The sequence below is a fragment of the Lynx rufus genome, unplaced genomic scaffold (assembly GCF_022079265.1).
Source record: "Lynx rufus isolate CCGP_SWC_20201006 ecotype Redwood Valley unplaced genomic scaffold, mLynRuf1.p SCAF_16, whole genome shotgun sequence".
Classification (NCBI taxonomy): Eukaryota; Metazoa; Chordata; class Mammalia; order Carnivora; family Felidae; genus Lynx; species Lynx rufus.
In genome coordinates this window covers 16,013,031-16,026,374 of record NW_025814830.1, presented here as the reverse complement: position 1 = coordinate 16,026,374, position 13,344 = coordinate 16,013,031, and the positions used below count along the sequence as shown (strand labels likewise).

The 13,344-nt window shown below is 47.7% G+C and overlaps 1 protein-coding gene and 1 non-coding gene across 2 annotated transcripts in view; both read left to right on the top strand.

The window, feature by feature from the left end:
* The window catches only part of WDR88 (WD repeat domain 88), a 44,434-nt gene extending 33,271 nt beyond the window's left edge, over nt 1-11,163 (top strand). Inside the window, exons 7-11 of the mRNA XM_047079287.1 lie at nt 137-324; nt 2,323-2,405; nt 3,943-4,011; nt 8,997-9,089; nt 10,968-11,163. Of these exons, the coding sequence (XP_046935243.1) occupies nt 137-324; nt 2,323-2,405; nt 3,943-4,011; nt 8,997-9,089; nt 10,968-11,159 (625 nt within the window). The 3' untranslated portion in view covers nt 11,160-11,163. The remainder of the gene's footprint in view (nt 1-136; nt 325-2,322; nt 2,406-3,942; nt 4,012-8,996; nt 9,090-10,967) is intronic.
* Nucleotides 11,164-13,063: 1,900 nt separating this feature from the next.
* TRNAT-AGU (transfer RNA threonine (anticodon AGU)) lies at nt 13,064-13,137 on the top strand. Its single transcript has one exon. It is a non-coding gene; the product is annotated as a tRNA-Thr (tRNA).
* Nucleotides 13,138-13,344: the final 207 nt, after the last annotated feature.

The window sequence follows — 13,344 nt, the reverse complement described above, 5'->3', positions numbered from 1 at the left end:
CACGGTAGGCAGTGATCAAAGGAATGAGGTCCGTTAGGTCACTGGGGAGCAGCTCCAATGCCCCTCCCCTCAGGTGTGTCCTCAGATCCTCCAGGCGTGTAGTGCTGATGTGTGCACGCTTCCATCTGTGTTTCAGGGCACATTCCAGTGCGATCTCTAACTGCTGTTTCACCTTCAGTGGCCATTTCCTGTGTACAAGCTCTTGGGATAAAACCTTAAAAATCTGGAATGTCCATACAGGGGAGTTTCGAAACTGCGGAGCCTGTGTGACTCTGATGCGAGGCCATGAAGGTTCTGTGAGCTCCTGCCACTTTGCCAGAGACAGTGAGTAATTAACACATAGAAGGATTTCACACCTGTCAGAGCGCTAGGGCAGATGTCCTCCTGTTCCGTGCACATGGACTTTCCTTAGTATAGAGAGGCAATTTCCCACGATGCCAATGGTGAAAGTGGTTTTATCTTCACTGGGAACAAAAAAACCAAGAGGCACATTCATAGATACAAGTTTGCAAGTAACAGAGACTCAGCTTAATGTGGCATAGCTGCCAAAGATATTTATTAACCCCCAAGAGTCCAAGAGTAGGCATGGCTGGGTCCAGACACTCAGACAAGGCTGTCAGGGAGCCAACCCTGGAGAAAGAGAGACCCTTCTCCTCCTTCTTCTTCCTCCTCTTCTTCTTCCTCCTTCTCCTTCTCCCTCTCCTCCTCTTCTTCTTTAAAGTTTATTTCTTTATTGAGAGAGAGAGAGAGAGAGAGAGAGAGAGAGAGAACGAGAACGAGTTTGGGGAGGGGCAGAGAGAAGAGACTGAAATCTCAAGCAAGCTCCACACTGTTAGCACAGAGCCTGATGCAGGGCATGATCCCACAAACCCGTGAGATCCAGACCTAAGCTGAAACCAAGAGCTGGAGGCTTACCTGACTGAGCCATCCAGGTGCCCCAGAGAGAGATCCTTCTTTTAGATGGTACCAGCACAAGTCCCAGGAAAGTCTCTCATTGGCTCAGCTTAGGACACACACTCATCTCTGAACCAATCATTTCAGCAGGGGCTGAGAAGCTCTGATTGGCTAGGTGTGAGTAACTTGCCCACCCCCACCCCCTTGAGCTACAGGTTCAAGTCAGTACCCCCTGACCAGAGGGACTAAGAGTATGTGAGGGGTGTTCCCCATGGGAAATTGGGGAGTTGTTGCCAAATGAAGGGGCACAGATGCAAACAGGGGTGAGGATAGGAAGCAGCCTTAGGCCACTAGCCTCAGTGAGGGAAATGACCAGTCTTGACACACAGGAGCCAAATGTTTGACCCCTCCATTCTTGGGAGTGGCGCTCATTCTGTGTTTCAGGGGCACCCTGCCAGTACAGAAGCAATCAGGACCTGGCTTGAGAGATGCTAGAGTGCCTTTGAACAACTCTTCCTCTTCACAAGCAGTGTCTGTGTGAGTCAGACCCCATTAAGAGGTGTCCTGCCAGCTTCTGTCCTTGTTTCGGGGTTTCAGACTTACATCATCGCTATTCACACATTCCGTGTTTGTGAATTAGCATATTGGGTAAAATTTCTTTGTAACTCTAAAATCAATACTTGTGGCACTTCTGCGATGCCACGTGGACTATGGACATGCACAGAACAGTGACAAGTGTGAGTTAGCCTATGCACACGTTCCCAGCTGAGGTTGAACAAGGTGACCCTCTGCCTTCTTAGTTCAGCTGTCTTATTGTAAAGTAGTCCATTTAGTGCCCAGGTATTTTGCATTTTGTAGCTTTTTTTTTTTTTTTGGTGTGACTTTGCTGTTTAAAAAGCCCCCAAGTGCAATACTGATGTGCTTGCTGTCTGGTGTTCCTAATGCAAGAAGGCAGTAATGTGCCTTACAGGGAAAACACATGTATCAGAGAAGCTTGGTTCAGGCATGAGCTGTAGCACTGGTGGCCGTGAACTTAACCTTAATGAATAAACAATATGTATCAAATAAAGTGTGTTCAAACAGAAACAGACATAAAACAAGGTTATATATTGATCAGTTAATGAAATGTTGTGACCAGAGGCTCACAGGGACCTAACCCTGCATATTCCCTGGGAGAAATTGTTCACTGTTAACTAATTCAGTGTTTGTGATGACTACAGAATATAATTGCCATGAATAATGAGAATTGACTGTTAACTGGTTGGGAGACATTGAGCCACACCAATAAGGGGTTTGAGCATCCTTGGAGTGAACCATGGTGGCACTTCACAAATACTTCCTCCCACTTTGGCCTCCTGAAGGAAGAAGCAGATGGCAGGGGAAGATGACCCCACCCACCCCCTGAAACTTTGTCACTTTTTGTTGTAGCCTCTTTTCTCGTGTCTGGAGGGCTCGACAGGACTGTGGCTATCTGGGATGTAGGAGAAGGCTACCGGAAGCTCTCCTTGAAGGTACCAATGTCAGCATCAGATAGAGGATCATGCCGGGTGCTGGGTGCTGGGAATACAGCCGTGGGTGCGACAGACCAAGCCGTCCCAACTGGAGGTGACACCTCTGTGGAGAACAGACCAGAAACCAACAAACAAATCACTGACAGTGATGAGTGAAAGAGAGAAACCACAACAGGGTGATGTGATAGAAATAGACCCCAAGGAGTAATCCACAGTGGGAGGGCTTCTTGGAGAAGGTGGCATATGAGCTGAGAACTTGATGACAAAGAAAGACTAGGTGGATGAGGATCTTGGGGAAGGGCATTCCAGGCAAATGTGACAGCAAATGCAAAAACTCAGAGGTGGGAAAGTGTCTAAGGACCACGGACATTACTCTACAGAAAGATGAGTCCGTAACGAAGATACACAAAGAGTAATGGACTCCAAAATGTTGGCATCGGCTGAGTGCTTTTGCCTATAAGTTAGAGGAGACTCAACTCAAAGTGGCTCTATAGTAAGGGGATGGATTGTCCCACATGGCAAGAATCCAGAGTCAGGTAGTTCCAGGATTGGCTACAGCAGTGCCTCTGTGCCCAGTGCCTCCTACCCCAAGATATCTACATCCTCCCTGGTCTTGTGGTCTCATGGTTTGGCTGTGAATGCTTGCATCCATGATTTTTGGTCCCGCTGTTCCCTGTGGCTCAAATGTGTCCCCTGGATCATCACAACATTCAGGCTCCCAGAGCTGGTCTGTCTTCGGTCCTCTTCTCCAAGGGTTTTGGGGGAGGCAAAGGGAGTTTACATCACAGCAAATAAATACCTTAGAACCAAATGTTGAACATCCCTGTGTTCAAAAGTCCCTTTGTCCCCTTTCCGGTTGCTCTCTTCTTCTTCTCTATTTGTCCCACCCTTAAGCTCCTGTCCTTTTGTTCTGCACAGGAATTTAATTTCTCTCTTGCTTTCTTTCCTCCTGCCATATACCATATACATCATATACCATATTGCCTCCCCTTCCACTCTTTCTGTACGAGGAAGGCCAAAGAATGATAAAGATGTTGATGCAGAGCCCTGACATCATTCGGGGTCTGAGCTGGCAATGGAACTTATCTCCTCTGAGCTCCATTTTACCTGAGGAAAATAACCCCTAATTGCCTGAGCCACAGTGGATAGGTTTGAAGCAAACCTCACTTGAAGCAAAAGCCCCCTCACCAACAGGACCTCCAATAGGAATGGTATTTCCTGGAACAAAGAATGCCAACAAAAACCTGCAAGAGGTGCTCTGGGGCCAGCCGGGAACATAGTCGTTTTCTTTCCATCCTGCTAAACTCCAGAGTACTATTTGAACAACGCACACAGTGCTGTAATGTGCGCATGCATCGCCAACCTTTACACTTTCTGTTCCACCTTAAATGGCATTGGTGACATCAGGGAAACACAGTTAGTTGCTCTTAAATGTATGCATCTCTGGGGTCCCAACTTTGTGTTTTCTGTTTTTGTTGTGTTTCCCAAGGTTTTTCCTCCAGTTCCTTGTTAAAATTCTATTTTTTTTTTTCTTCAGGGCCATAGTGACTGGGTGACAGATGTTGCCATTAGCAATGACAAGAAACGGGTCCTGTCTTCTTCAAAGGTAAAAATGGGCAGCCTTTGAGTAACTTAAAATTTCTCTCACACTTGTGAGAATTTGTGTCAATAGAAGTGTTATTGCCCAGCAAAATTCCTGGGCCGGATCTCTGTGAGGGCCGCACCTAGCCAGGCCACCCTCATCCAGGGAGCTGCTGGGAACAGGGAAAGCAGGTCCTCTTGTCCTGTGGGGAGTCGCCAGGTATTTCCGTGTCTGCAACCACTCACCTCTGAGCTTTGTTGGAGGAAGGGCCTGCCCAGACCCGTGAGTGACGGAGCCAGCAGGGGGCCTAGGAGGGGAAAGCGTCAGCTCCTTGTGTTGGTGAGCCCCAGAGACCACCCTGAGGTCCCGGGTGGGTCTTCCCTTTCTGCATCACTATGTCCTGGAGTTCCCATGCCAATGGCACACAAGAGCTAGCCCAGGGTGTCCCAAGGGCTGTCCTTCAGGTGTGAGTACAGGAGAAGTGGGCGTCCCAACTTGCCCCCCACCGATCTTTATTAGAGCCACGTCATTCTCTAGTCTGGGGGTTTCTAGGTCTATGGGACCGTGGGCAAGACTCTGCGAACCGTGAGTAGGCTCCCTTGTTAGAGAGCCAGCCAGCCCAGATGCTGCCAGACCTGTGCCTACGTGTTACTATTTTAACCTGAAAATATGAGAAATGATTATGGCAACTATATCTCGGTAAAGCTGGAGAAAAGTAAAAGTGCAAACCAAAGTATGAAAAATGAATGCTTATTTGAAATTATGTCTCATTCTGTGTTTTTCCTTCTCTGTTACATAAATGCTATTATTGAAACAATAATCGTTGGACTACTTAACAGCAGCAATTAGTAGTAATTAATAGTGGGACTAATCAAACAAATCTGTTGAAGAAAAATATAAAAATATTTTATGCTGTCTCTTTCTGTCTTATCATGCAACAGTTTATTTATACTTTAAAAGAAGTCTTCAATGCATATTTAAATTTCTGTTTAATGTTTGTTTATTTTTGAGAGAGCGAGACAGACCACAAGCGGGGGAGGGACAGAACGAGAGGGAGACACAGAACCTGAAGCAGGCTCCAGGCTCTGAGCCGTCAGCGCAGAGCCTGACGCAGGGCTCGAACTCATGAACTGTGGTGAGATCATGACCTGAGCTGAAGTTGGGTGTTTAATGAACTGAGCCACCCGGGTGTCCCTCAATTTTGTAGGCTGTATTGTGTATGCTTAAAATACATAAATGTAAGACTCAACTTTTTTCAATGTTTATTTCTTAAAAAAAATTTTTTTAATGTTTATTTATTGTTGAGAGAGAGAGAGACAGAGTGTGAGTGGGGTAGGGTAGAGAGAGAGGGAGACACAGAATCCGAAGCAGGCTCCAGGCTCTGAGCTGTCAGCACAGAGCCTGATGCACAGGTCGAACTCACAAACTGCAAGTTCATGACCTGAGCTGAAGTTGGATGCTTAACTGACTCAGCCACCCCAGGCTCCCCTTTCTGGTCCATTTTTAATTGGGTTCTTTGTTTTCTTATTGTTAAGTTTTAAGAGTTCTTTGTAGACTTTTAATAATAGTCCTTTATCATATATATCTTTTGCAAATATTATCTCTTAGTCTATAGCTTCTCTTTATATTCTCTTGACAGTGTCTTTTGCAGAGCAGAAGAATGTAATTTTAATGAAGTTTAACTTATCAATTATTTCTTTCATGGATATGTCTTTGGTGCTATATTTAAAAGTCATCGTTAAACCCAAGGTCATCTAGATTTTTTTCCTATGTTATTCTCTAGGAGTTTTAGCAATTTGCATTTAGGCCTGTGATCCATTTTGAGTAGAATGTTAGGTCTGTGCCTAGATTTTTTTTTTTTTTTTTTTTGCACGTGGATACTCAGTTGTTCTAGCAAATTTGTTGAAAAGACTATCATTTTTTCCATTGCATTGCCTCTCCTTTTTTGTTAAGCAGTTGATTACATTTACGTGGGTCTATTTCTGCAGTCTCCATTCGGTTCCAATGGTCTGTCTATTCTCTCACCAATACCGCGGTGTCTTGATAACTGTGGCTTTACAGTAAGACTTGAAGTTGGGTAGTGTCTGTCCTCCCACTTTGTCCCTCTCTTTGTTATTGTATTGGCTACAATACAATCCAAGAGGATCTTTTGCCTCTTCATAAAAACTTTGGCAATCAGTGTGTCAATATCCACAAAATAACTTGCTGGGATTTTTATTGGGATTGCGTTGAATATATGCATCAAAGTTTTTCTCACATAGATCTTATACATATTTCGTTAGAAATAGACATAAGTATTTCATTTGGTGGGGGGGCGTGGCTAATAATGGTAGTGTGCTTTTAATTCAAGGTTCCAGCTGTTCATTGCTGGTATATAGGAAAGCGGTTGACTTTTGTATATTAACATTGTATCCGGCAACTCTGTTTTGATCACTTATTAATTCCAAGAATTCTTTTGTTGATTGCTTTTGGATTTTCTATAAACACCATTATGTTATCTGTGAACAAACACAGTTGTTTTTTTTTGTTTTTGTTTTTGTTTTTGTTTTTGAGAGAGACAGAGCTGGGAAGGGTCAGAGAGAGAGGGAAACACAGACTCCGAAGCGAGCTCCAGGCTCCGAGCTGTCAGCACAGAGCCCAACATGGGGCTCGAACCCACGGACCATGAGATCATGACCTGAGCCGAAGTCAGATGCCTAACCAACTGAGCCACCCAGGTGCCCCAACAAACACAGTTTTATTTCTTCTTTCCCAATCTGTATACCTTTTATTTCCTTTTATGGTCTCATTGTGTTAGCTCGGACCACTAATCTACTTTTGTTTTACTGTTTATTTATTCTATTATTGTTTCTAATGTTGCTATTATGGACCTTTCATTTAAATATAATCGTACAATACATGGCCTTTTGTGACTGGTTTGTTTCACTTAGCATAATGTTTTCAAGATTTATCCATGTTGTAACATATAGAAGTACATACTTAATTTCTTTTTACTGTTGAATCATATTCCATTATATGGATATATCACATTTTATTTCATCAGTTGATGGGAATGGTTCTTTTTGCCTTTTGGCTATTGTAAATAATACTGCTATGAGTGTCCGTGATCAAGTTTTTGTTGGAACACTCGTGTTTGATTCTTTTGGGCCTATACCCCAGAGTGGCGCTGCTGGGTCACAATGGTAACTCTGTATGTTTGATCACTTTCACTTCAGGAACTGCCAGACCGCTTTCCAAAGTGCTGAATCCTCTTATTTTCCCACCAGCAGTGCAGGACGGTTCCAATTTGTCCACAGCCTCCCCAGTGGGCAGGGTTTTTTTGTTATCTTTTTTAGATTGTGGTCATCCTAATGGTTGTGAAGTGGTATCTTGTAGTTTCAACTTGCATTTCCCTGAGAGCTAATGATGTTGAGCGTCTTTTCATGTGCCTATTGGCCATTTATAGGTCTTCACTTTTTTGATGTGTGTTTGTCAAAGCACAAATTTTTAATTTTGATCAAGTCCAGTTTTTTTTTTTTTATTTTGTTGCCTCTGCTTTTGGTATCAGATCTAAGAAACCATTGTCTTATCTTCTGTCACTAATATTTACCCCTATGTTTTCTTCTAAGAGTTTCATCGTTTTAGCTCTTGGCACCCTAGCCAAAAGGCCATTGATCATAAATGTGAGGTTTTATACTTAGTTTCTTGATTCTATTGACCTCTGTGTCTATCTTTATGCCTGTGCCACACTACCTTTTTCTGACCCATTGAACCTGAGATATTTTTCTATTTATTTACACCTTCTTTAGTTTCTTTCAACAGTATTTTTTAGTTTCTGGTCTATAAGTTTTGCACTCGCTTTGTTAAAATTATTAGTAAACATTTCCTTCTTTTTGATCTGATTCTAAATGGAATTGTTTATTTAGTTGCATTTTCAGAGTGTTCATTGCAAGTATATAAAAATACAATAGGTTTTTGCATATTGATTTTGTATTCGGCAGCCCTACTGAACTTATTTATTAGTTCTAATAGTTTTTTGGTCGATTCTTGAAGGTTTTCTATGTACAAGGTTATGTAACCTTCAAATGGAGATAGTTTTACTTCTTTTCCAATCTGGTTGCCTGACATTTCATTTTCTTTCCCATTGGTGTCTTTTTTGGGATATGAAAAAACTGGTGATTTAGAACCTGCCCACCTCATCCCAGGCTTGTGAGACTTTGTGTCCACATGTACTTCTGCATTTGCTTCCCCATACCCAATAGCAAAGTCTTTCCCTCACATCCTGCAGTGTGCTTTGTTCTGGGTATTTACCACCTCGCCTCTGCCCCCAATCTAGTTTTATGTGTCTGTCCAGCCATCATTAAACAGAGTCGTTTAGCCTCCTCTTCTGGCGAGGTCTGCATCACGTTGGCACTGGCCTTGTAATTATTCTCATTCTCATGACCTGAACTCTTAGAAAACCTGATCGTAATACTCACAATGTGAAAAATTTTTACTAGCAATATCTTGAAACAGAGCACGACAGTTGCGTAGGTAAAATCAAAGCCAGACTGTTAACACAATTACGATGCATGCAGTTAAGTTGGATACTTAAATCACGTTGCATGGAGTGAATCACGGTAATGGATGACCCATTACTGGGAACTTAACGTGAACTGCACGTCATGGAAAACTGACAGCAACTAATGGAAGATGGATTACCTATGGATGTGTATCCATTTGGCATTAAAAATAGTTTTGCTTTCAGCTCCTATTTTGGGGACCACAGTATGGGTTTTGTCCTTTTCCCTCAAACTTCCACATCCATTGCTGAAAAGTGAGACTTTTTGCCCCCTGGAATGGGTTTGCTGGGATTGGGGACTTGTGGTCATAGAGGTGGGATGGTCCAGAGAAACCAGGACAGTCGGTCACCCTACTTCTGCTTCTCTGCAGGGTGGGATTCTTCACCTGGATGTGATGCGCCTTCCTGGGGCCTCCCAGCTGAAGGAGCCCATCTTGTGACTGCTGCTTTGCTGTTTGACTTGTTTTAGGATAGGACCATGAGACTATGGAATATTGAAGAAATTGACCAAATTCCTTTGGTCATAAAGTACAAAAAGGCCCTGGGCTCAAAGGTGAAACAGGTTGGTATTGGGTAATGAAGGTGTTTGTTAGTCTCCTCCACAAATCAATTTGTTCTTCGAATAAACATTAATTGGGCAACTGGGGATAAAACCATGAGCAAACAGATGGAGATTCTTGCCCTGAGGGAAGTTATGTTCTAAAAGAGGAGACAATGAATAAAGAAGCAAGAAAAATACTGCAGTAGGTCTCATGGCGGTAAGTAAGTTGGAGAGGAGTAGTGTCAGGAAAGGGAATGAGAGGTGCTGGCTGCTTCACGGAATGGTCAGGAGACACGTCACTCAGGAGGTGACATTTGTTCAAAGACCTGAAGGTGGTGAGGGAGTGAGCCGTGCAGATGTGTAGGGGAAGAACGTCCCAGCAGCGGAAGAGCCAGTGTGGAGACTGCAAGGCAGGAATGAGCCCCGGGCGTTTGAGGAGGGGAATGAGTCAGAGGAGAAATGGCTGGGCACACAGCAGGACATGGCATCGGCCTCCTACACGTCAGCGGCAGACCCATTGGCCAGGCCCCCCCAGTGCCCTCCTGTGATAGAGGCCCAGGTACCTGTTTTTCTCTGGGGCAGGATCGTGATGGTAGGGGGGACACACCTGCTTCACCAGATGCAGCCAGGACCGGCCACAGAGTCTATCCCTGGGGACTGGAGGCCAGTCCCTGTGGGGGCCTTGCAGTATAGACACTTGGTTGCCACTTTGAGAGGCTTGGGGAGTCTATGCTGCGTGCCCAGAGTCCTCCTTCCCTCAGAATCCTGGAGCCACCTAGGCGTGTCTCCTCTTAGAAGGCCCAGCTGGGAGCCACCGCTTCTGGAAATGGCTAATTTGGGAACAGCACTACGGGGCAAGGAGGTGGGGGGAGGGGACCAACATGGACCTGGTCTTTGTGGCCAGCTGGTCATCATGGCCCGTGTGGCCATGTTGGCCCTTAGGCCCTAGAGGCTGACTAACTGCAGAGCAGTACTTTTCCATGTCCTTCACCTGCCACCAGGGACAGGGCTCCAGGAACTGCCTCCTCTGAGCCCTGTCGTTTTTGGGGTGGGGCCATGGGAAAGTATGCTGTAGACTAAGGTAGGTAAAGGATCAAATTTCTTTCTTGCAAAACAGAGAAAAGAAAGAGACATACTTGAAGCTGTTCCAAAGATGAGCCTTCTGCATTTACCTTGCTCTAAATCAATATAAGAAACCTCAGGAGTCGGATTTCCCAGAGGGCCTGCCCCGGGTGGGGTGCCATCTTGCAGGAGGCTGGTGCTGTGGTGGGTACCCCTGAGAGACCCCTGCCCGTGGTCTGAGAGCCTGCCCCATGGTGGTGCTCACTTGTTTGCGGCCAGGAGATACGGCGGGTGAGCTGTGCCACCATGCCACTGCTCTCTGTGCCTTGGCCGGAAACTGGCTCAGACATGGAGGAGGATGCTTAGTACCTTCACCCGGAGAAATGGCTGCTTTGTTTGGAAATCTTGCCTACTTGTTTCTCATGGTTTTGTAAGTTAGGTCCCCAGGGTGTCAGGGCATTAGGATAGCTCCTCCGCCCCACAGTTGTGCTCTGCAAAGGGCACAGGACGGGGTTAGACACGCACCCCCTGTCCTCTCCACCGTCGAGCGGCTTGTGGCTCCTGTCCCCAGGATTCCCCTAGCCAGGGATGAGCCAGGCGGTCGGTGCCTGCACAGCTTCCGTGGGGGGGAGAGAGGGAGAAGCCTGTGTTCATTCTCTCTCAGTGGCCTGCAATTTCCGCCCTTGTGGGGTCTGCAGAGACTGCAGAGAGGAGAGGGAGCTCTTGCCTTGGCCCAGCCACAGGTGGCTGGGTCTGGTGGGAGAATTCTAACTGGATGCCTTGGTCCCTTCTGACCAGCACTTCTTCCTTTTGCTCTTTTTAAATGCTCCATGCCAGTGTGAAGTGTGTGACAGGCCTTTCTCCATCTACGAAAGTGACATCTTTTCTGAAACCGTCACCAAATGTGTGTTCTGCCGGATGGATGCAAAAGACTTGTCAGCAGAGGCCTCATCATCATCTGGAGGGGAAGCTCACTGGCAAGGGAGTGCAGCCCGGCCGCAGATGACTGATGGCCATTGGGCCTGTTGACTGACTTGAGCACCTGTCATATGGGTTTTGGGGTTCTGCCGGGACCTTTCTCTATGGCCCCTTCCTGGCCGGGTAGGCGTATCAGACAGGGGCAGGGGCATGGCCTCAGCTCCACAGCACTCTTGGTAGTGGAGATCATACACTTTTTTAGTTTTCATGACGAATAAATCTAGATTCCTTTAGAAAACAAGCATGTGTGTGAATTCTAGAGGCATTTTTGCTCCTTCTAAGCTTTATGACCTGGTGTTCCTGGTGTCATTTTTGGAACACATTCTGGACTCTGGTGTTGCCCTGTAAGGCAGCCAGGCTAGCAACTGCAGCTCCTGTGGACGGCTCTGTCAAACGACAGGAAGATGTGTGGAGACCCCTCCGGGGAGGAGACTGTTGTGTGGCAAGGCACTCTGGGTCGTCCCTGGTTAATGCTCCTAGACGGCCATCCACCCAGAGCAGAGGAAGGTCTGGTTAGGCAGGTGGGCGGAAGGCATTTCCATCACAGGGTGGGTCATCCTCTCTGCCCCAGACTTTTCCAGAATGCCCAGGCAGATGTAGAGCCCTCCTCCTGCTCCCACAGCATACCGTACTACATAAATCAATTCCTTCAGGTTTCATGGACAAACAGGAAGGGCTCCCTTTCCCATTTGCTATGGCTCGCACGATTCCTGTCAGTCGTTAGCACTGCCCTTGCTTTGTTTAAAAAACTTACTTGTAGGTCTGATTTATTTAGTGTATTTGACTGGCATCCAATGATTCTGCCCATGAGCACCGTAACCTGGTAGTCACTATTTGGGCAGGTTCCGTGCTTGGGCGCTGCCCTCCTCAGTCATAACCCTGGTGACTCTGGTCACCCTGGGGCTGGCTGTTCAGTATGTATCCACTTATCCACATGAATGATGTATGAACATGTCAAAGCTCCACTTCACGCTCTCTTTCAAAGAGAATTCCTTTTGCTAAGTGGTCTCCCTCCTGCCGCACACGGCACGCACAAAGGAGTGCTTCCCCATCTGCGTTGGAGGACGGCTCGGCTGCAGGTACCAACAGTGTCGCACCGATGGGCACATAGCTTTGTTTCTCGATTTTTGCTATTACAGATAATACTGGAGTAAATCTTCTTGAGCATATGCACTTGCGGAGTCTAACATTTCTGCGGATGAGGCTCTCCCACGGGTGGGTGAATGAATGGATTGGCTCGAAGGCCCTCTGAAAAGTGTTGGGAAGAGGTGGCTGCGCTGTCCGGGCGAGGAGACCCCAGAAGCTACAGGCGAGCACCCTGCCAGCTCTGGCAGCACGTGCGGTGTCGGTGCTCCGAGGCCAGCGGCCTGGGTTCCTCGAAGCTCCGGATCCCTCAGGGCCGGCGGCTCAGGCGCCCGCAGTGCCCTCCCGCGGGAGAGGCGGCCCCACCGAACGTCTGGTCGCGGCAGGCGGGCAGATGCCGCCCCCGGAGCGGGCAGGGCCGCCCACCCCCAGTGCGTCCGGGGCGCGCCGCAGGCTCCCGGGCCCAGGGCTCCAGCGCGGTGAGCGGGGCCACGGCGAGCTGTGCGCCCAGACCGGACGCCGGGGGCCTGGGCCTCGCGGGACAGCGGCGGGGGGCTTCCTCCGCCAGGTCTGGAGGGCAGAAAGCCCAACCTTGCGCGGGCACCCCCCCCCCCCCCCCATAGACAGGGCCATCTGGCTCCACGCCGCGGCGCAGACACCACAGCAACCGGGAAGACCAGCGTTCCCGGGCCTGGGGCAACACTCGCTTCCCACTTTTCCGGCTTCCGTGTCCAACCCCCTCGCCTCAGCCGCTGGTGTGGGCAGGGCTATACACCACGCATGCGCCTCTTGCAGACGAAACTTGTGCGCATGCGCACCGCAGAGGGACTGAATGGTGATGGGGAACAGATTCTCGCGGTATTCGTGCGGGCGGCGCCGTGGCTTAGTTGGTTAAAGCGCCTGTCTAGTAAACAGGAGATCCTGGGTTCGAATCCCAGCGGTGCCTCAACCGAGCGTCCCGGCTCTCTTTTTACCTGTGCGCATTTTTGCTCTGCTGCCCTACCCAGCGCCCCTCGCTTTAGATGTATGAAGGTGAACCTGAGAAGCCGGTTTAGCGGGCTCGGTGCTGCGGCGGTGTCCTTCCCTGGGACCTCCGAGGCTCCCGCGAGCTAGCTTTCCCCTTGCTGAGCTGGGCAGGGCGAGCTGGACCCCC